The 22,387-nt window shown below is 40.7% G+C and overlaps 1 protein-coding gene across 6 annotated transcripts in view; it reads left to right on the forward strand.

The window, feature by feature from the left end:
- The window catches only part of LOC126183803 (transmembrane protein 43 homolog), a 226,612-nt gene that overhangs the window by 186,146 nt on the left and 18,079 nt on the right, over nt 1-22,387 (forward strand). For all 6 annotated transcript variants that reach the window (XM_049926045.1, XM_049926051.1, XM_049926049.1 and 3 more), the window contains one exon: nt 2,368-2,587. In XM_049926045.1, coding sequence (XP_049782002.1) covers nt 2,368-2,587 — 220 coding nt within the window. The remainder of the gene's footprint in view (nt 1-2,367; nt 2,588-22,387) is intronic.

Raw genomic sequence — 22,387 nt, forward strand, 5'->3', positions numbered from 1 at the left:
GTAGTTATTCATTTTATATTTTTAAAATTATAAAATATGATATGAACATGCAGTAAGTAAGAAAGTGGTTCAGGAAACTTTCCACATCTAATCAGTACGTTCTAATATAAGGTTTCATATAAAAAATTATTAGCTTTATACAAAATTATGTCTAGAAATGAAAGAATAAAAATTCAATATTTTGTAGATCTGATGAAACAATGAATCTTTCTCTGTGTAGGGGAGTTACGTAATTTTGAAACATTTTTGACAAATTAAAACTGTGTGCCAGACCGAGATTCAGACGAAAAATCTTGCCTTAGATTTGCTTGCAGTATTCTTACCAACCGTGCTACCCACTAAATAATTGTGATTCGGCGTCACAGCTTCGTTCTACCAATACCTTTTAACTAGTTTCCGAACTTCAACCTCTTGGCTGTGAGTAAGCCATTTCTTGAAAATGAACTTTTTTCCAAGGATGTTAGTCCAGTATGATATTCAAGACGGATTCAGTAAAAAGAAAGTAGAAGATAGGTACTGGCAGAACTGAGCCCTAGGGGCAGGTCATGCATGGATAACACAAGGCAATGCTCAGAGTTTGAGTCCCAGTGTGGCAAACAGTTTTGATCTTCCAGGAAGTCCAAAAACAAGTCATACTCCTCTGTGGATTGAAAGAGTCACTCAGAAAACAACCCCTACGCTATGCCTAAACCAGTTCTCCATGATATCCTTTCTTCCATGAGTTAAGTTCCGGCAGCGTATGCAGGAGAGTTTATGTTATGTTCGGAAAATAATAGATAGGTGTTGGTAGCAAATTTTACGTATGGGATATGTTACAAATTTGTGTATTAATCTAGATTTGTCCCATAGTTTTTCTAATGGTGTCTTAGATATCTATTTACATTTGTTATTAATTTATGTGGTTAATTTTTTGAAATAATCTTAATCAATGTGTTTTTGTAAAGTGTGAGGAGTAAATAAATTCAGTGATTATCAAATTCAATTTTTAATACATTTAACTAAATAAATATTGTACATAACTCTACATTAATTGTATTTTACCAATAACAACATTTAATTTTTCAGTTTAGGGGTCAACAGCGTCCTGTTTGAAGTTCTGGACAGCAGGCTTGTAATGACTTCAGTATATGCATATGAACTGTACAAAAATCTCAGCATTATGAATGTAAAGAAGAATTTTATGGTGCATTAAACAAGGTGTCAGTTAAAGTTGGGGTGAACGAAAATTTGGGGAACAAGAAACTACTATGAACGATTTTGTAAAAGAAAAAAAAACTAATTAAAGTGCAGCTGTAGCTGACTGATTTTTCTGCACTACAGAAATTTATTGTATCAGTTCACAATTTTCTGTACTCAGAAGGATTTAGATTATTTTCTTGGTTTGTTGTGCCAGGAGCTTTTACCCACAACACAGAGATTTTGAGCAGGGACAGGATTAACAAATGATTATAAATATTCATGCTGACAGAACTGGCCACGTGATACTGTGCTCAAAATCATCTTTGATAAATAAATTCATATTATATGGCCAGACGACAGTGTCAAGAAAGTCTGTTTTGGCTAAGTTTAAGAACTTAGGAGATTGACATCAGTATTTTAACAAAACTGCAGACATATTGCTATAAGATAATCACAAAGTTTAGCTTAAAATACTAGAGTAAAGTAGATATTGGAAAATTTCTGCATGGGTATTTCTCTTACTTAACCTGAAATAACAGGTTCTTATTTCAGGTCATTCCAGTGAAAGTAAAATACAGTGCAAATACATATAGATTTGAAAGAAATCGGTCTGTTGCAGAAAAAAAATCATGGATTGCTCATTTTACTATTAGCAAACTTTTTTCGCCACTGTAATGTGTAGTAGACTAAGTTTTAAGTTCATTTTCTCACGACGCTTAATACACTATCTCCAGCTACTACAATCATGTTTGTGACTCTTGTCGCTGATGCACTAAATAATCAGCCTACCGAGAGTCTCACCTCGTTACAAGTGATGGATGATGGATCAAAACACACAACGCCGATCATAAATGCACTGACGTCTCAGAATATGTTGTAATACAAGAGGAAAACTTAAGGGAACGTTGGCGCATTGCTGACAAGTCAGACAACAATCTTTGAAAATTAACAGTAGAATGGGCTTGGATTTATATCTAGCTATTAATTATTTCGAAAACAGTCGATGACAGAAAACGATATTAAGAGACTGGTTGCATATAGCAACAGTAAATACATAATTTTCAACAGAAGGACATTAAATGTTTTTCATTGAGTTATTCGTAATTGGATAGGATTATAGGTTAATTCAGTGCCGTTGTTTGGTCAAATTATTCTTGCATCACTTCCCTAGTTTGAGTTTCTTTTCAGGTGAGCATTATTGGAAAGCAGAATGGTAACAAGATTGAGCCATACAAAGCTCCAAATGGCAATGAAATTTTGATTCTCCACCATGGTATACTAACTGTGGAGGAAACACTTCAGAGGGAACATTCTCCAAACATATGGCTTATATGGTTGTGCCGTATTGCTGGATGGCTTCTGCTTTTCCAGGGTTCATCATATCTGAATGGATTACTGCGATTTGTCTGTATGTATCATGGCTACTCTATTCTTGAATTCTTTTTTCCAACTGTTTGGTTCCCTTAATGTTAATGTAATATATTAAAATACTTTGTTGCTGTAGAGACATATGAGATTTTATAATATAATGATGAGATAAAAGAAATTATTCAAATATTTAAGGGAGACGAAAATTTAATAGTGATAAGTAACTGGAATTCGATAGTAGGAAAAGGAAGAGAAGGCAATATTGCACCTGAGTATGGACTCGGGGAAAGGAATGAAACAGGGAGCCACCTGGCAGAATTTTGCACAGAGCACAATTTCACTCTCACTATCACCTTGTTTAAAAATGATGAAAGCAAGCTGTGCACTTTGAAGAGACCTGGAGACACTGGAAGATTTCAGATTGATTATATAATCGTTAGACAGAGACTTAGGAACCAGGTTTTAAATTGTAAGACATTTCCAGGAGCGGATGTGGACTCTGACCACAATTTATTGGTTATTATTTGTAAGTTAAAACTGAAGAAATTGTAAAAAGGTAGGAAATTAAGTAGACAGGATCTGGATAAACTGACGGAACCAGTGGTTGTAGAGAGTTTCAGAGGGAGCATTATGGAACGATTGACAAGGACAGGGGAAAGGAATACAGTAGAAGACGAGAGAGATGAAACAATGAAGGCAGCGCAGGATCAAATAGGTAAAAAGACAAGGCTAAGTAGAAACCCTTGGAAAACATAGGACATACTGCATACTGACTTTAATTGATAGAAGGAGAAAATATAAAAATGCAGTAAATGAAGCAGGTGAAATGGAATACAAACGCCTAAAACACAGGATTGACAGGAAGTGAAAAATGGCTACACAGGAATGGCTAGAAGGAAAATGTAAGGATTTGCAAGCACGTATCGTGCGGGGAAGGATAGATACCGCCTGCAGGGAAATTAAAGAGGCCTTTGGGGAAAAGAGAAGCAGCTGTATGAACATCAAGAGCTCAGATGGAAAACCAGTCCTAAGCAAAGAACGGAAAGGCGAAAGGTGGAAGGAGCATAGAGAGGGTCTATACAATGGAGATGAACTTGCAGGCAATGTTATAGAAACAGAAGAGGAGGTAGATGAAGATGAGATAGAAGCTATGATAGGACGAGAAGAATTTGACAGAGCACTGAAAGACGTAAATCGAAACAAAACCCCAGGAGTAGATTATATTCCGTCCCAACTACTGATAGCCCTGGGAGAGCCAGCCATGACAGAACTCTTCCATGTGGTGTGCAAGATGTATGAGACAGACGAAATACCCTCAGACTTCGAGAATAATATAATAATTCCAAATTACAGAGAAAGGAGTTGCTGACAGGTGTGAACATTAACGAACTATCAGTTTAATAAGTCATGGCTGTAAAATACTAGCACAATTTTTTACGGAAGAATGGAAAAACTGATAGAAACTGACCTTGGAAAAAATCAGTTAGGATTCCGTAGAAATGTAGGAACACACGAGGCCATAGATAGGTTAAAGAAAGGCAAAACTGCGTTCATAGCGTTTGTAGACTTAAAGAAAGCATTTTATAATGACCACTGGAACACTCTCTTTGAAATTTTGAAGGTAGCAGGGATAAAATGTAGGGAGCGAAAGGCTGTTTACAACTTGTACAGAAACCAGATAGCAGTTTTAAGGTTCGATGGACATAAAAGGGAAGCATTGATCAACAACGGAGTGGGACAGGGTTGTAACCTATCCCTGATGTTATTCAATCCGTACATTGATCAAGCAGTAAAGGAAACCAAAGAAAAATTTGGAGTAGGAATTAAAGTTCGGGGAGAAGAAACAAAAACTTTGAGGTTTGCAAATGACAGTGCAGTTCTGTCAGGTACAGGAAAGGACTTGGAAGAGCAGTTGAACAGAATGGACAGTGTCTTGGAAGGAGGATACAAGATGAACACCAACAAAAGCAAAACAAGGATAATGGAATTTAGTCGAATTAAATCAGGTGACGTTGAGGGAATTAGACTAGGAAATGAGACTCTGAAAGTAGTAGGTGGGTTTTGCAATTTGGACAGCCAAATAACTAATGATGGTTGAAGTAGAGAGGATATAATGGCAATGGCAAGAAAAGCGTTTCTGAAGAAGAGAAATTTGTTAACATCAAATATAGATTTAAGTGTCAGGAACTCTTTTCAGAAAAAGTTTGTATGGAATGTAGTCATGTATGGAAGTGAACCATGGACAGTAATCAGTTCAGACAAGAAGAGACTAGAAGGTTTTGAGGTATGGTGCTACATAAGAATGTTGAAGATTAGATGGGTAGATCACGTAACTAATGAGGAGGTACAGAATAGAATTAGGGTAGAAAAGAAATTTGTATTACAACCTGACTAGTAAAAGGGAGAGGTTGATAGGACACATTCTGAGACATCAAGTGATTACCAATTTAGTACTGGAGGGAAGTGTGGGGTTACAAATCGTAGAGGGAGACCAAGACATGCACAGAGTAAACAGAGGAAGCAGGATGTAAGTTGCAGTTGTTATTCTGAGATGAAGAGGCTTGCACAGGATATAGTAGCATGGAGAGTTGCATCAAACCAGCCTTTGAGTGAATAGCGCAACAACAACAACAACAACAACAGCTGCAGCGGTAAATATAGTACCAACTATCATAACATCCGCCAACATATACAGACCTATCATTTGGACGGAGATGTACAATAAGGGCTGTAAACTAAGGAATGAAAAATTCGTTGCACCTAGCGTTATGTAGGTTCTAATGTAAATTATTACGTGAAGTATGCATTCTAGAGACCTGCGATGTTATATTTTTGCTCTATAATAAGTAGTAGAATATTACGATGTACAGGTCTTTAGTTCAGAAGTTTAGAACATCTGTGACAGATTGGTTGTACAGTGATTTGTCCAGCAAAAATAGTTGAAATGCTTACCATTTTATTTTATTAAAAGTGCAAATTAAAACTTCGTAACGGAACGGAGACGACGTGACAGTTTATGTAGGTCACCATGTGGTGGTCTAGAGGCTCGAGACACGTGCTTCAATTAATGTGCTCACGTATTTACAGCTGAAGCTGTATGAGATGTGCTACATACAGTGACGGAAATGGAAAATTTTTCACCATGAACACCTTGACCTAACGGTAGTGAACCTGATACTCCAGTATTCCCATGGCTGTGGTATCTGTTGATTAAAATTTAATCCTATGACGAGCTTATTTTCACTAGAGGCGGCATTTGGCGTTTATGGACGCTCGAACTTCTCGGCGTAGGCAGTTCCTCCAAAGACCGGCAGCCGCTTTGGGCGCGAGGAGCATTCGACTTCTCCCGTTCGGGCATCTAATGTTGGAGTGGCCCGACAGTCTAATCTAATAAACGCAAAATCATTACTTTTATTGCGGTTGAAGTTGCGAGCTAACATCCCTAAGAAGTTTGGACTCACATGCGGATCCTCTTCGTCGGAATGTCTTGGCTCAAACACGTCTAGGGGTTGAATCGCACGTGTCGCATTACACGCCCTAAATTAAACACTTGTGACCCTTTGATTAAATTGTCTTGCTGATGGCAAGTTTGCGAAATACTAAGTTAATATAATATATAATAACAGTAATAATAATATCGGGAACTAAATTAACGACCCATAAATGATGTAGGCCACGCAGTTGCGATCTGGTTAGAATAATGTTTATTCAGAAAGCAAACTAATAGCGAAAGTGGTCGTATTTAGAGTTACTGTTACACTCAAACGCATATCCATCTGACACAATTAGATCATTCACAATCTCATCGCGAAACACAAGTCCAGTACTCCACCCCGTTACTTATACGAGAAGTTACGAGTTCACATCAGGCGCGCGGCTGCTCACCGCTCAGAGACTATGTCCCGCGATACTACACAACGCGAATTTTTCTAAGTCGTTTCACTTCCTAGCTAACTAAGGACCGACCGTCAGCTTTCGCGTTTCAATCCGACCTGTGCCCTTTGGTGTCTAGATCAGAACTGCCCACTGCCCGTCTCCGACAGCGCGCCGAACATCTTCCTGAACTGACTAGCGTAGTTCCCTTTCCTGAAGCCGTCCATCTGATTGGCTACAGATGATTCTACATTACTTTACATTTTAACATATTTAAATAACCAAAGCTTTCACGTTCTAAATGAAGTAACAGCAATATCCATTACATAATAAACGTTAAATTCTTTTACATAAAACCAATACAATTTCCTTTTTAGCTTTGAATGTCACGCCCAGTAGCCTTGCACCAAGGAAGAACAAAAGTAACTATTATGCACTAAACTTTGCAACCAATATTCTATCACCTAATGATTGAATAAGGTGTCATGCTGTCATCACTCAATGTGTTTTGTGTGGAGGAAATGATGATCTGATGCTTAACTGTAAATACTGATAATTTAAATTTACAATATTTTTTAAACAAATAAAGTTACAGAGTTGATATTTACAACGTTTGTCATTTTAATGATGCGCTTCTATATGAAATGTCGATCCTTAAGATCGACCAAAGCGATCAGATTTTAGCATTCAGGTCTTTGTTACAAAACTTGTTAATTTCACTTTAACAGTAAATCCTGAACTATTATAGATATGATCAATATTCAAGTTTTATTGGGATCACCATGAAAATATATGGAGGATGGCACATTAAAATTACTGTGGCTTCATTCCCTGCATTACTACAGAATTAAATAGTTTGCATAAATGTTTCCCTTTATGGCCGATCTTAGGTCCGCCATATGTAACACTGCTACGTCTCCCTGGCTTCTACAGGGTGTTTCCCTATGACGTAAGTTCTCGTCTGTCTCACTCGCACACTACAGCGCTTAGGCGTCAATAGACGATACACGTCTGTGAGTTTCCCCATCTCGTGGTGAATCTGCGCCCTTTGTGCCACGCGGTCCTGGACGACAGGGTTCGTTTCACAATTCCTGTAGGCTGACTCTTTCGGCCATATATTTAATTGAAAGCGAAATGCTCGTTAACCCACAAAGTTAGGTGTAATGCTACTCAGGCAGAGGAACTCTGCAGAGAACTCTTCCTCGTCTTTTTACAACGCTTGAGGAAACGGAAAGTCTCAATCCAAGGCAACGCAGTCATCTTAGAATTCACGGCACCCACACAACCATTCAACTAAAGACCTGTGACTGAGAGACACGTGCGTACTTTCCTTGTGTTTCCGTTTGTTCACTGTCAGCTCCAGCAAGTAGACGAGCTACACTACCCGGGTGCCTACACTATGTTTCAGTACAGGAGAGTCTAAGTCAGTTTTGTGTTACCTTTTCAATAACATCTGTGTTATGCTTATGAACAGATCTTGAGGAGAAGATGTGACTTAACGAATAAAAAATATTGGGTGCTATTTAAAAAAAATGTGCTTGGTGGCTGAACAACATATTCTTGATACAGTTTTTATTTGCTTCTGGACACAAAGTTATTTGGGATGACCAAGATGAATGGGGAATCGTGTACATTAATTGGTTCTGCGAAGAAATTTGTTGGTGGAACAGAGGGAATACGCTACAAATAAATTACTCTGTCTCCACATAAACTGCAATATAGTACTAGCTAAACTTCTTATGGAGGCTGAATAGTTTCTGAAAATATGTGTTCCTGGATAATAGACACCCGTCAGGTAATAGTAAATACCACTGCATATTTTATATTGGGTTGGTGCATAAATTCGTAGCGTTTTTCCATAAGTTTAATACACACAACAGATACATGTAACAGAGACTTTAATATCAAAAATATATTCTCCTTCATTATTTATAACAGTTTGCCAACGCTGGGGTAATTTTTTGTTTAACGACTGTAGAAACCACGTGGTTTTGAGGCGAAGAACTCGTCGAGCCACGCGCGGATCTCATTTTCATCCGGAAAGGATTGTCCTCGAAAGCTGTTCGATAGAAAGCGGAAACGGTGAAAGTTTGTGGGCTCAATATCAGGTGAATAAGGAGGGTGCGGAATGACTTCCCAAACCAACTCCTATATAGCGTTTTTCTGTCAATATAGCAGAATGCATGCGGGCATTGTCGTGGAGTAGCACCACTTCACGCAGTCTTCCTGGTCATTGTTCTTGGACTGCGTCTGCGAGACGTTTCAGTTGTTGACTTTAAATGTCAGCAGTGATGTTGTGAAACCTCGGGGAAGAAATTCGTAGTACACCACACCGTCACTGTTCCACCGGATGCATAAATCACCTTTTGCTGATGCGCGCATGACTTTGTACAGGGAATTTCAGCTTTGTTTTTGCTCAACCATTCCTTTCTTTTTCTAATGTTAGCATAAAGACAGCATTTCTCGTCATCAGTAACGTTACAGCAAGCAGAAATGGACATGTGGCCAACCACTGTTTTTTGTGATTTTGGCTTGGAGCATGCCGGCCGATGTGGCCGAGCGGTTCTAGGCGCTTCAGTCCGGAACCGCGCTGCTGCTACAGTCGCAGGTTCGAATCCTGCCTCGGGCATGGATGCGTTTGTTGTCCTTAGGTTAGTTAGGTTTAAGTAGTTCTAAGTCTAGGGGACTGATGACAGATGGTAAGTCCCATAGTGCTTAGAGCCATTTGAACCATTTGCTTGGAGCATGTTGCACCCACACACAGTTCATCACATTTTCAAGTTATCGAGTACAGTGACATGGGTCATCGTGGATTAACTTCATCAAACCCCGAAGGTCTCCTGGACTTGGAGAGTCACTACTGTCAAAACGATCTTCCTTAAAACGAGAAAATCATTTTCTTGCTGTGCTATGTCCAGTGGCATTATCCTCATACACGACGCACATATTTCTGGCTGCCTCCGCTGCTGTCACCCACCTATTAAACTCAAACAGAAGACTGTGACGGAAATGTTCCGATTTCTTCACTTGGCACTCCGTTGGGTATCGTCCACAGCGTCACTCACTATCTCCAAATGACAAAATGTCATTATGTAAACTGAAATAGCAGTGGTTGATTACAAACAAAGAACGACAATCTATAAACAAACACTTAGCAGTCGGAATACCAACATGCAAAACGCTAAGAACTTATGCATCAACCTAATGTACAGGGCAAATCACCAAAGACTTGCGCCACAAAATATTGCGGAAATAGAAAGTGCTATTATTGTGTGGTTTTCACACAATGGATTGATAGTCAGGGCGTCGTATTTTTACCATATCAACAGATTCTAATAATGGTTTGAAAGTGTATTTTTTGTGGAAACACACTTTTTTAAAATAGGACAATGCTTGTTGACATTAACATACTAAAAGTGGGGTAAATTAGAATCTCAGTGGTGTTTGTTGCAGGTTCGTAGTGCGAGTCGTTTACGAGATATCGTATTTTGAAAAGTTTCCACAGCGATACTTGTTTGTGCCGTTTAACCTGCATAGTTGCTTAGTACGATGTTTTTAGGTTTGCTTACAGTGTGCATGAGTGTTTCTTGAGTGCATGCTACTTGCTAATCAGTTAGTGCGTGAGAGTTCAAGCAGTAGGTCATGAGTGGACGATGAGATTTACCAATGCAGAAAAAGCCGCCATGCTCATGGTGTATGGAGAGTATAGGAAGAGTGTAGTTCGTTCTTGTACGGTGTATGCGGCAACATATCCCAATAGACGTCAAACATCTCGGAAATTTTTTATCAGTCTCTTCAACTAGTTGCGTGAAACTGGTAGTGTAACACCTAGACAGTGTAACAGAAGGAAACAAGTGCGAGAGAAGAGAGGAAAATAAATGCTCTTGCTGTTCTTGCAGCTGATACGCAAGTTAGTTCCTGCGCATTCTCACGAGGAAGTGGCATGAATCAGGCAAGTTTCCTACACATTCTCCATTGACGTAAGTTCCCATCACTATCACATCTCACTCCATCAAGAGCTGCATGGAAACGATTATGAGAGCCGTGTTAACTTCTGCACATGAGCATTAGGACACGGTACATCAGATGTGTCATGTATTTTGTTTAGTGATGTAGCCACATTTACCATTCACGGTAAACATGCACTACTGGTCTGTTGACAATCCCCATTGGCTTCGTCAGGTGGGACGTAAGCGTCCATGGAGTGGAAACATGTGCGTGGGATAGTGAACTATGAGCTCACAGGCCTGTTTTCATAGAAGAAACAATGAACGCACACAAGTATCGCAGCCTCCTAACAGACCATCTTCCACAGATACTAGAAGACGTTCCTCTACAGACTAGGAGGAACCTATGGTACCAACATGCATGCCCATAGTGCGCCAAGTACTACAGAATGTCTTCACGAATTGTTTCCAAATCGTTGGATAGGTCGCGGAGGACCTGTACCTTGTCAGGCCCGTTCCCCCGATTTTATGCCTGTAGAAGTACATACTTACTACACTTGATGATATCACATGTGCAGCAGTTGCTCCATACCAGACTAGAAGCGTGTATTTCTGCTGCCGGTGACCATTTTGAACACAACCTGTGATGGTCAGTTGTCTCATTACTGGCCAGAAGCCATATAAATAGTGTATGCAGTTGGGTTGTTCTTTAGTATGTGCTACCATACGTACTGTATCTGCATGGGAACTTTTCAAAATACGATATCTCATAAACGACGCCCACTAGAATCTTGCAACAAATACCACGGACATTCTAATTTACCCGACTTTTAGTTTGACAATATCAATATGCTTTGTTACATTTAAAAAAAGGTATGTTTTCACAAAAAATACACTTTCCAAGTATTATTACAATCTGTTGATTGACTAACAACACAAGCCCCTGACTACCATTCCATTCTATGACATTCGCACATCAATAGCACTTTTCATTTCCGTAATATTTGCGGTGATAGTTTTAGGCGATTCACACTGTCTAGTCAGTATTCCTTGTATTTATTCTGTGAATTCATGTATAGGTAGAAATTTTTAATAAGTGATAAGTATACTAACACCTAGCAGTTAATATAACCAGTTCCTTGGACAAGCCTCTACAGACCAGTTTTGAATTTACACTACACGTACTTCTTATTACTCTCTTTCGAATTTGTATAGTTTAGTTTGAATTAAACAGTTATCCCAAAATATGATACCACGAAACAATATCTAACGAAAGTAAGGAATGTATATTTATTTTTTATTTATGTACCACCTAGGTGTAACATCATAAGCACAGTAAATAAATACTTTTTAGGGTCTCTCAGAAGGTGTATGATATGTTCCTCCAACTGAATTTATTTTCAACATAAGTTCACTTCCTGGTCCCGTAGCGTACTGTCGCGCCTGCCTCGTGATCTGGCGGATAAATCTGTGTGTGCCTATGTTATTCGACGCGGGTGTTAGTGTTTCACTGTTTTAGTGTTACTAAATATAGCTGACCCAGTCGGATAGCCGTGCGTGTTGAAGCACCACTTCCGGGACGGGGAGGCGCGCAGGCTCCAGATTAAATGCTTCCGGAGGATTGGTGACGACGGTTGGTGTGTCGGCCAGCCTGGATGTGGCTTTTAAGCAGTTTCCCACCGTCTGCTAGGTGAATACCGGGCTAGTAGCCAAGTCCGGCCTTGGTTACACGATTCGCAAACATTTAGAAAACTTTCGCTCACTTTTACATGAATAACACTACATGCAGACAGTTGGGGTGCAGATATTTCGCACCGTGGCGGGGAGGTAACAGAGTGGCGACAGGATAGGCATCCGGATACCCCTTGAATTTTAAACTGACCATGCTAAATCCGGTAATGACCATGCCGATCCTGCGCCGATGCGGGGCAAAAGCATAAGAAAAAGAAGAAGAGTGTTCAAATGGCTCTCAGCACTGTGGGACTTAACATCTGAGGTCATCAGTCCCCCAGAACTTAGAACTACTTAAACATAACTAACCTAAGGACTGCACACACATCCATGCCCTAGGCAGGATTCGAACCTGCGACCGTAGCGGTCGCGCGGTTCCAGATTGTAGCGCCTAGAACCGCTCGGCCACCCCGGCCAGCAGTAAGAGTGTTACTACACATTGTTCGTCACCATGTATGGTGGAAATTGTGGGGAGGGCGTTTCTGCTAGTAGCGAACTGCCCTTGTTAAATCCACCCCAAACGTTATATAATTCCAGACCAACAAGCGACATAGTGGCAGATGCGCTAGCAGTGGTACATGAGGAACAAGATAACGTCGAAATCACATAAGATGAAATCTCTAGTCATGACATGGAAATCGTTAACAGAGTTACATCAGAAGCTGTAGCCCAGAAGCGTGCAAAGATTCGTGAGGTGGTCCAAGCAGCAGTCACAAAATTACGAAAACGACAGATGGTCCTGAACCAGCTTCATAACAAGCATCGAGCGCAGCGTTGGTTCCATCCATCAGTGAAAATCAATAACTTTCTTTCTTTCTTTTGCTACTGCCTTTATCCCACAATGAGCGCAGGGTCGCCAGGGTTAAGTACGAAATTGGCATGGTTAATTTGAAGGGGTGGCCAGATGCCCTTCCTGCCGCCACCCCATACCCCCTGGGATGGAAGAAGTGTACCCCAGCTGCCTGCGTCTAACGTAAATCGTGAAATAGTGCGAATGTGTTTCAAATGTCTGCGAGTCGTGTAACTGAGGCGGGACGTGGAGACCAGCCCGGTATTCACCTAGGAGGATGTGGAAAACCGCCTAAAAACCACATCCAGGCTGGCCGGCCCTTGTCGTTAAGCCGCCGGGCGGATTCGATCCGGGGCCGGTGCGCCTACCCGAATGTAGGAAGCAGCGCGTTAGCGCTCTCGGCTACCCTGGCGGGTAGTGAAAATCAATAACACCACCAGCAAAAAGGGGGAAGTACTGCTATATCTCTAACACTGTTACGCAAATTATATCATCTGGCTGTAATAGTTCAAATGGTTCAAATGGCTCTGAGCACTATGGGACTCAACAGCTTAGGTCATAAGTCCCCTAGAACTTAGAACTACTTAAACCTAACTAACCTAAGGACATCACACACACCCATGCCCGAGGCAGGATTCGAACCTGCGACCGTAGCAGTCCCGCGGTTCCGGACTGCAGCGCCAGAACCGCTAGACCACCGCGACCGGCGGCTGTAATAGTGTTGAAATTGAATAGTAACTTTCCATACCAGACAACAGGGTATAATAAAAGATATAATGACTGAATGGTCAGACGAAGGAACAATGGCTGTCTTTTAGTCATCCAAACGGTGTGTTAAGAAAAATCAACGAAAATGGACAGATTAGGGAAACATCGTGGTCAGTGTGTCGTGTAAGCTTCAAAGCGCAGAAACGGCCCGACTCTGTTTATATACGTGGTGTCCGCTGTTCTGTTGGACCGTACGTGAGACCTGTTCTGCACCGTTTTAATTGCCTACAATACGGTCTGCTAGTAAACAATGTCGTAGTCTGAAACGCTGCGCACACTACGCTGGGCTGCACGGCATTAACGAGTGTGACATACAAACACCTCCCTTCTACGTCCACTGCGCAGCAGGGCATCCGTCTTATTCTTGAGCAGTGCATAAGCAAGTCATAACATACCGGGAAGCAGCCTCACAATTAAGTTTCGTGACGTACGTAGACGTAGTCACGGGAAACTTGGCGCTTTCCCAGATATTTGTATGCCCTCAGCATAGTACAGCTATTAAAGACATGAGTGGTACGTATTGTCGGACTTATCCGACGGAACAGACACCACTCATATCTATCGTTCTATGGGCACGACTGCTGTTTGACGAAAAAGTTTCAGGCGTATGCACAACCATCGTACGAAGTCCTACGGGAATCAGAAATCTGCTAGTGGGGTATTAATGGGCGGGGATCGTTGCGGTGCGACGGAAGGGAAGTTAGGAATCGAGAGGTGCTGGAAAGCGTGTGCGCATGGTCGAGGTGGTTAAGGCAACCGTTCTACAGAAGCAGAGCATCCAGGTTCGAGTCACAGCGTGGCACAAATTTTCAGCTTTTGCCGTTGCATTGCCACAGTGCCTTTTGCAGCTGCAAGCCATTATTTCCTTCCTATCCTTTTCCCATCCCCTTTTCTTATCGTTACTTTCACTATAATTATTACATTATAGCTAGTCGTCTAGTCGCCTGACACAAGTGGACAACACGAAATCACAAAATGCAAGGAACAGCTTTTCTGCAAGTCAACCGCTTCAACAGACTACGTGTTTTACCGATGACGGCTAGATATACTAGTGAACTACACCACATTTTTCAGAGTTCAAGAAGCAACAATGAAGCAAATAGGGCTCAGGCGGAGACAGTAGCGGAAAGAGTACATTCGATACCATATAATGCGTACAAGAGCTTATAGGGGACTGATGACCTCAGAAGTTAAGTCCCATAAAAAAAAAAGCTTATAGATTCCAAGCAGAATTTAAAAAATTCCGATAGGAAACAACGCATATACATAGCAGTTCCACATGCTTCAGCAGGGCCCAATTGTTCAGAAAGGCTTTATAGAGGCAGTTTATAACGAATGTATTAAGACAGATAATGGGTAGCCCACCTGCAGGATCGAACAACGCCAACGTAAAGAAATCATCGCAGAATCGCTAGTGGATCTGGCTTACAACAATGGAGGGGTATTTAAGAATATAGCTCACAGGAGAACTCGTTCCATTAAAAGTAACAAACACAGCCTCCAACATGTTTTACGCTCCAACCAGACATCAGTATGTGCAGTATTTCAAACGTTGTTGCTGCCAAATGAACTTTTTCTGTTTCCTCGGTTTAAAGTAGTTAGATCTTACAGAGATGATGGACATTGGAAAGTACACTTCTCATAAGAAAAGGAATCGCGTATAAAATTTAAGTAAATGGTAGCTAAGAGATATCTCTTTAACTTGCTTCACCTACATGATACAGAATGAAAATCGTATTGTCGGTTTACAGATCGCAAAGGGAGACTGTAACGAAACAACTGGATATGCTGCTTAATTCGATAGCGCAACCGAAGATAGTACCAAGTGGCTTTCATGCTCATCACCCTACTTAGTGTCGGCGAAATGATAGCAGAGATTGCCAACGACGATAACTTTATCGTTGTAAATGACGGTTCCCCGACGAGGATACCTTCACCACACCAATGGTTTAGCGCTGTAGATTAAAGTTTGGTGTCGACTATTTTAACTTTAGACTTCACGTGGAAAGTAGTAGCAGAGTTCTTTGGATCTGATAATCTACCCACTGTTCTCAGATGTGACGCAGTAGCGATACGTGGTGTCATATGGCCAACGTAGAAGTGGAATATTCGGAAAGCAGATTGGAACAAATACAATTCCAGAATGCAAAGAAGCAACGACAGACTACACCAATTTTATTTCCTTTATTGAAGAAGCTGTAACGGTATCTGTTCCACAAAATAAAATCATTACTCCAAAAACTACAATATTACCAGTGTTGTGGTATGAGGAATCCAATAATACATTGCTGGACCGAAGGAACATCATAAAACTGTACGGAAGGCGCGCTCAGGAAGAAAATTGTAGAAATTTCAATACACTGCAGAGAAATGAAAAGCGACCATTCAAAAATAAGGAGAAATCTGCATGCATAAACTGTGTAACAGCCTCCACAATACTATACGTAGAGTTTAGGACAACAATGTATCACATCGCTTCCGAACAAATTAGCAAATGACTGCTTGAAACAGTTGGCAGCAGGCTCAGTTGAACAATTTAGTGATGAGGAAGATAAAGAAGGAGACAATTTCTTGAACAATTGCTTTAGTGTTGGAGAACTGAACGGAGGCCTGCTATCTGGGAGTAGTAGTGCACCAGGGACTGACAATATACAATACCGCATGGTATCTTCATTAACTCAGAAAGGGAAGAACCATCTCTGTAGTATGTTTAATAATATTTGGAACAAAACACTCGTTATCCCAGAATGCAAGACGTCACGAGTAGTGCCGATAGGAAAACACATTAAACCAACTAATGAAGCCAACTCGTATAGGCCAATAACGCTCCTGAGCTGTGTTCAGAAAGTACTGGAAAGGATGTTGAAACAAAGTCTTGAGTGGTTGTATGAGCGCCACAACCGTTTCCCAAAGGCAGCTTTTGATTTTCAGTGAGGCCATGACGTGAACGAAACACTCTTACGGTAAAATTAGTTACCGTTATACATCTCAGCCGCAACGGATAGCTCATTGCTAAGATGACCATTTATGATGGTTTCATTTCAACATCGTTTATTTCCTGTTCAAAGAATATAATTTAAACAATTTTTCAGCTTTTCCTGTGACATGAGGACAATTTAATATGTTTGTTGGTAATAAAATCTTGCCAAACGGACCATAGATACCGCATGGTCAATATGATTAGCTGTGGTTCGTTGCTTGTTCAGGTTTGATTATACATCGCCGCGGTATGCTCCTGAAGTTATTCATCTGCAGCTACCAAAGCTGTAATTAAACTGTAGAAACGTAGGTTCGCGGCTGACTCTCTTTAGACGATACAAAACTAATTAACCTTCAATAAGACAACTCAAGTGTGGAAACATCGATTAATAATTACAAGTCTGATTACATGAAAGAGCATTGTTCATGCCCCAAAATCTGTGTTTAACTCACAAGTCGACGTACTCTTCAAACTGATCAGCTTCTCCTCTATGATCAGTGCTAGTAATGCCCCAAGTGAGTCATTAAAGCACTTCTAAACCTGAAGTAGCTTCACTCAGTCCAAATTATTGGTCCAAAAGACAATGGAAAAATGTTAAAGTCTCAGAGTGAACATTTGAATTACGTCAAAGTCTGTACATGATACCCTGTCCTGTTGCAAACTGTAAGCCCATCCCTTGAAGTGTAATGCAGGTCAAATTCTTTCAGTTCTCGATCGTCACTCCATAATGTACTGTCTAGAGAGGTTATACTTCTTGAAAATGTCTTTACACTTCAAAATTGAGATTCACGCTAACCCCAGCTAACGCTTCCCGCGAAATTACCGATCATATAGCAGAGGAGGTTATGCGTCGAAAAATTTGCAACGCTAGTCTTTCTTGTCTGTCTGCATGCTACCCTTATACACTATCTGATCAAAAACTTATGGTCATCTATTAGTGGACATCAGAATGAAGTGTGTCCAGTCTTCATCTTAATGGCGGCTTGAAAACTACTGGTGATGCTTTCAGTGAGGTGTCTGAATGCATGCGAAGAAATGACACCTCATTCTTCGTCAAGAACTGAAACCAGAGAATGTAGTGACGTTGAACGCAGGGTTCTGGAGCGAAGTCGACGTCCTAACTAATCCAAAAGGCGTTCCACTGCGTTCAGATTGGGACACAGAGCAGGCCAGTCGTTTTCAGGGATGCTACTGTCCACAAACCATAGCCTCACTAATGCTGTTTCATGCCAGGATGCATTATCATGCTGATAGAGTCATCGCCTCCGAAATGTTCCTCTACCGTACGCATTACACAATGTTGTAAAATTCATTCATATCCTCTTACATTTAGTGTTTTCTCAAGCGGAATAAGGGAACCACACCCTATCCACAAAAACATTCCATCCCATACCACCATATCTTCTGTACTTCACTTTTGACACTGCACGTGATGGCCGAGCGGTTCTAAGCGCTACAGTCTGGAGCTGCGCGACCACTACGGTCGCAGGTTCAAATCCTGCCTCGGGCATGGGTGTGTGTGATGTCCTTAGGTTAGTTAGGTTTAAGTAGTTCTAAGTTCTAGGGGACTGATCACCTCAGAAGTTAAGTCCCATAGTGCTCAGAGCCATTTGAACCATTTGAACTACACATGATGGCAGGTAACGTTCTCCTGGAATTCGGCAAACGCAAATGCTTTCATTGGATTGCCTCAGGGTACAGCGTGGTTCATCACTCCAAATCATTCGTTTCCAGACATCCGCTGCCCAGTGACGTCGCTCTTTACACCACCTAACGCGTCACTTAGCATTGACTACAGAGGATGCTCGACTATTGTAGCCCATTCTCTTTTAATTCCTTACGCACGGTCGTGGTGCTAGCTGGGCTGCTGGTAGCACTTTGGAACTCACGAGTTATTCCTCCCGCTGATTTCATGCGATTTTTTACAACTACCTTCCACAGTGCTCGACGGTCCCTGTCCGTCGGGACATAAGGTCTGCTAGTCTTAGTTTAGCAGTAGTTGTCCCTTCGCATTTCCAATTCACATTCACCTTCTCAACCATCAAACTGGGTAGCTTTAGAAGGGTTGAAATGTCCCCGATGGATTCGTTATTCAGGTGACGTCTAATGACTAGGCCACATTCGAAGTCACAGAGCTCTCCTGCCTATCCATTCTGCTGTTACTACTACTGACAAGATGGCACTTCCCGCTTCCTTTTATACTAGCGGTTTCGCCTTTCGTGATATCTAGCGGTCAATTTCTTATTATATAAGGGTGTTCTGATACGTTTGATCAGATAGTGTATAAGGGTCTCTGCCTCCTCTCACCCCTCCGCATCAGATATGTATGAGTGCTCTGCCCTCTAACCACACTCGCAAGTAGTTTCTTTTACAACATTTGTACAAACCATATTATATCTAAATACGCCAAAATGAGCACGCTAATGCGCCGATGGAAACTTTACCAATAATGTTATTATGCTATTAGGTATTATTTACTAGTTCTCATCAACGTGAATTGTTGTACAATGAAAGAAACGTAAGTACATCCAACAGCAGATATTCATGCAGTATGGCATTATGGCAGGAGGAACAAGACTTCTGGTCAGGTGAATACAGGGTTATAAGTACAAAATCAAATATGGGTAATGCAGGAGTAGGTTTAATAATGAATAAAACAGTAGGAACGCGGATAAGCTGCTACGGACAGCATAGTAAACGCATTATTGTAGCCAGGATGGGCACGAAGCCCACGCCTAGCACAGTAGTACAAGTTTATATGCCAACTAGCTCCGCTGATGATTAAGAGATTGAAGAAATGGTGAGGTCAAAAGAATTATTCAAATATTTAAGGGAGACGAAGATTTATTAGCCATGAGGGACCGGAATTCGATAGTAGGAAAAGGAAGAGAAGGAAAAGTTTTAGGTGAATATGGACTGGGTGTAAGGAATGGAAGAGGAAGCCGCCTGATAGAATTTTTGCACAGAGCATAACTTAATCATAGCTAACACTTGGTTTAAGACTCATGAAAGAAGATTCTATACGTGCGAAGATTGTCTACGTGGAAGAGGCCTGGAGGCACCGGAAGATTTCAGATAGATTGTATAATGCTAAGACAGAGATTTAGAACCAGGTTTTAAGCTGTAAGACATTTCCAGGGACTCTGACCAAAATTTATTGGTTATAAACTCTAGATTACAGCTGAAGAAACTGCAAAAAGGCAGGAATTTAAGGAAACAGGATCTGGATAACCAGAAGTTGTAGAGAGTTTCAGATGGAGCAATAGACAACGATTCACAAGAACGTGGGAAAGGAATACACTAGAAGAAGAATGGGTAACTTAAGACATGAAATAATCAAGCAGCAGAGGATCAAGTAGGTAAAAAGATCTCATAACACATGAGATACTGAGTTTAATTGCTGAAAGGAGAAAATGTAAAAATGCAATAGATGAAGCAGGCGGAGAACTCCTTGGATAAGACATGAGATACTGAGTTTAACTTCTGAAAGGAGAAAATGTAAAAATGCAATAAATGAAGCAGGCGGAGAACCAACTTTACGAATATCAAGGGCTCAGATGGAAAACCAGTCCAAAGCAAAGAAGGCAAAGCGGAAAGGTGGAAGGAGGGTATAGAGGGTCTCTACAAGGCCGATGTAATTGAGGACAATGTTATGGAAATGGAAGAGGATGTTGATGAAGATAAAATGGTAGATATTATACTGCGTGAAGAATTTTACAGAGTACTGAAAGTTCTAAGTTGAAACAAGGTCCCGGGAGTAGACAACATTCTGTTCGAGCTACTGATAGCGTTTGAAGAGCCAGCCATGACAAAAGTCTTCCATGTGGCGTGCAAGATGTATGAGACAGGCGAAATACCCTCAGACTTCAAGAAGAATATAATAATTCCTATTCTAAAGAAAGCGGGTGGTGATAGGTGTGAAAAGTACCGAACTATCAGTTTAATAAACCACGGTTGCAAAATACTAACACGAACTTTACAGACGAATGAAAAAACTGGTAGAAGCCGACGTTGGGGAAGATCAGTCAGGATTCCGTAGGAATGTAGGCACGGGCGAGGCAATAGTGACCATACGACTTATCTTAGAAGATAGCTTAAGTAAAGGCAAACCTACGTTTATAGCATTTATAGACTTAGAGAAAGCTTCGGACAATGTTGATTGGAATAGTCTCTTTCAAATTCTAAATGTGGCAGGGTTAAGATACAGGGAGCGAAATGCAGGATCATGAAAGGAAAGCAGTGGTTGAGAAGGGAGTGAGACAGGATAGTTACTTATCCCCGATGTTATACAATTTGTATACTGAGCAAGCACTAAAGGGAGCCAAAGAAAAATTTGGAGTAGGAACTAAAATCCAGGTAGAAGAAATAAAAACCTTGAAGTTTGCCGATAACATTGTAATTCTGTCAGAGAGAGTAATGGACTTGGAAGAGCAGTTGAACGGAATGTACAGTGTCCTGAAAGGACATAAGATAAACATCAACAAGAGCAAAACGAGGATAATGGAATGTAGACGAATGAAATCAATTGATGCTGAGAGAATTAGATTAGGAAACGAGACACTTAAATTAGTAGATGAGTTTTGCTATTTGGGCAGCAAAATAATTGATGATGGTCGAATTAGGGAGGATATAAAATGTAGGCTGGTGTCAGCAAGGAAAGCGTTTCTGAAGAAGATAATTTTGTTAACTTCGAGTATAGATTTACGTGTCAGTAAGTCTTTGGAAAGTATTTGTATGGAGTGTAATCATGTATGGAAGTGAAACATGGGCGATAAACATTTTAGACAAGAAGATAATAGAACCTTTTGAAATATGGTGCTACAGAAGAAAACTGAAGATTACATGGGTGGATCACGTAACTAATGAGGAGGTACTGAATAGAATTGGAGAGAAGAGGAATTTGTGCCACAACTTGATTAGAAGAACGGATCGGTTGGCAGGACACGTTCGGAGGCATCAAGGGATCACCAATTTAGTGTTGAACGGAAGCGTGGGGGCTAAAAATCGCAGAGGGAGACCAAGAGATGAATACACTAAGCAGATTCAGAAGGATGTAGGTTGCAGTAGTTACTTGGGGATGAAGAGGCTTGCACAGGATAGAGTAGCATGGAGAGGTGTATCAAACCAGTCTCTGGACTAAAGACCACAACAACAACAGCAACACATGATATTGTGAGACCATTTTTCAATACCATTGTTGTGGCGGTCTCAGGAGTTACCTCCCTCAGTGTTTGCTTGTAAGTAAGAAAATTAGCATTATATAGTTTACAGTATATAGTTTTAATTGTATCAAACACATATCAATCTGTAAATGTAGTGTTGTGTTATTATTATTTTATATTAATCTTAACACATGAATTTGTGCTTGTTATGTTTCAATTTTTATTACTTACGAACTAGAGCCAAAGTTCTTTAGCCGTTTGCCGCTTCTACGGCTAATGAATTTAGTGTATCGCTGATATCTTTACACCATTCAATTTCATTTGAAAAGCATCATCGATACACACACAGCTGGTCACTGTATAGAGTTTTATTTGAGATATATTAATTTTATAGTAATTATCTAACTATGAAACATGAAAATTGCGTACAGTTTTCAGCGGACCAAATAAACCTTTGTACCAGAAATTTCTTCCTGAAATTTCCTTTCCAGTGGTGTGTTAGATTTTATTGTAGCTCAGATGGTACTGGATTTTACCGATTTTCTGCCATTTTCATTGTTCATTATCAGACACCATTAATATGTTTTTA

This window comes from Schistocerca cancellata, chromosome 4 (genome assembly GCF_023864275.1).
Source record: "Schistocerca cancellata isolate TAMUIC-IGC-003103 chromosome 4, iqSchCanc2.1, whole genome shotgun sequence".
In the NCBI taxonomy this organism is placed as follows: Eukaryota; Metazoa; Arthropoda; class Insecta; order Orthoptera; family Acrididae; genus Schistocerca; species Schistocerca cancellata.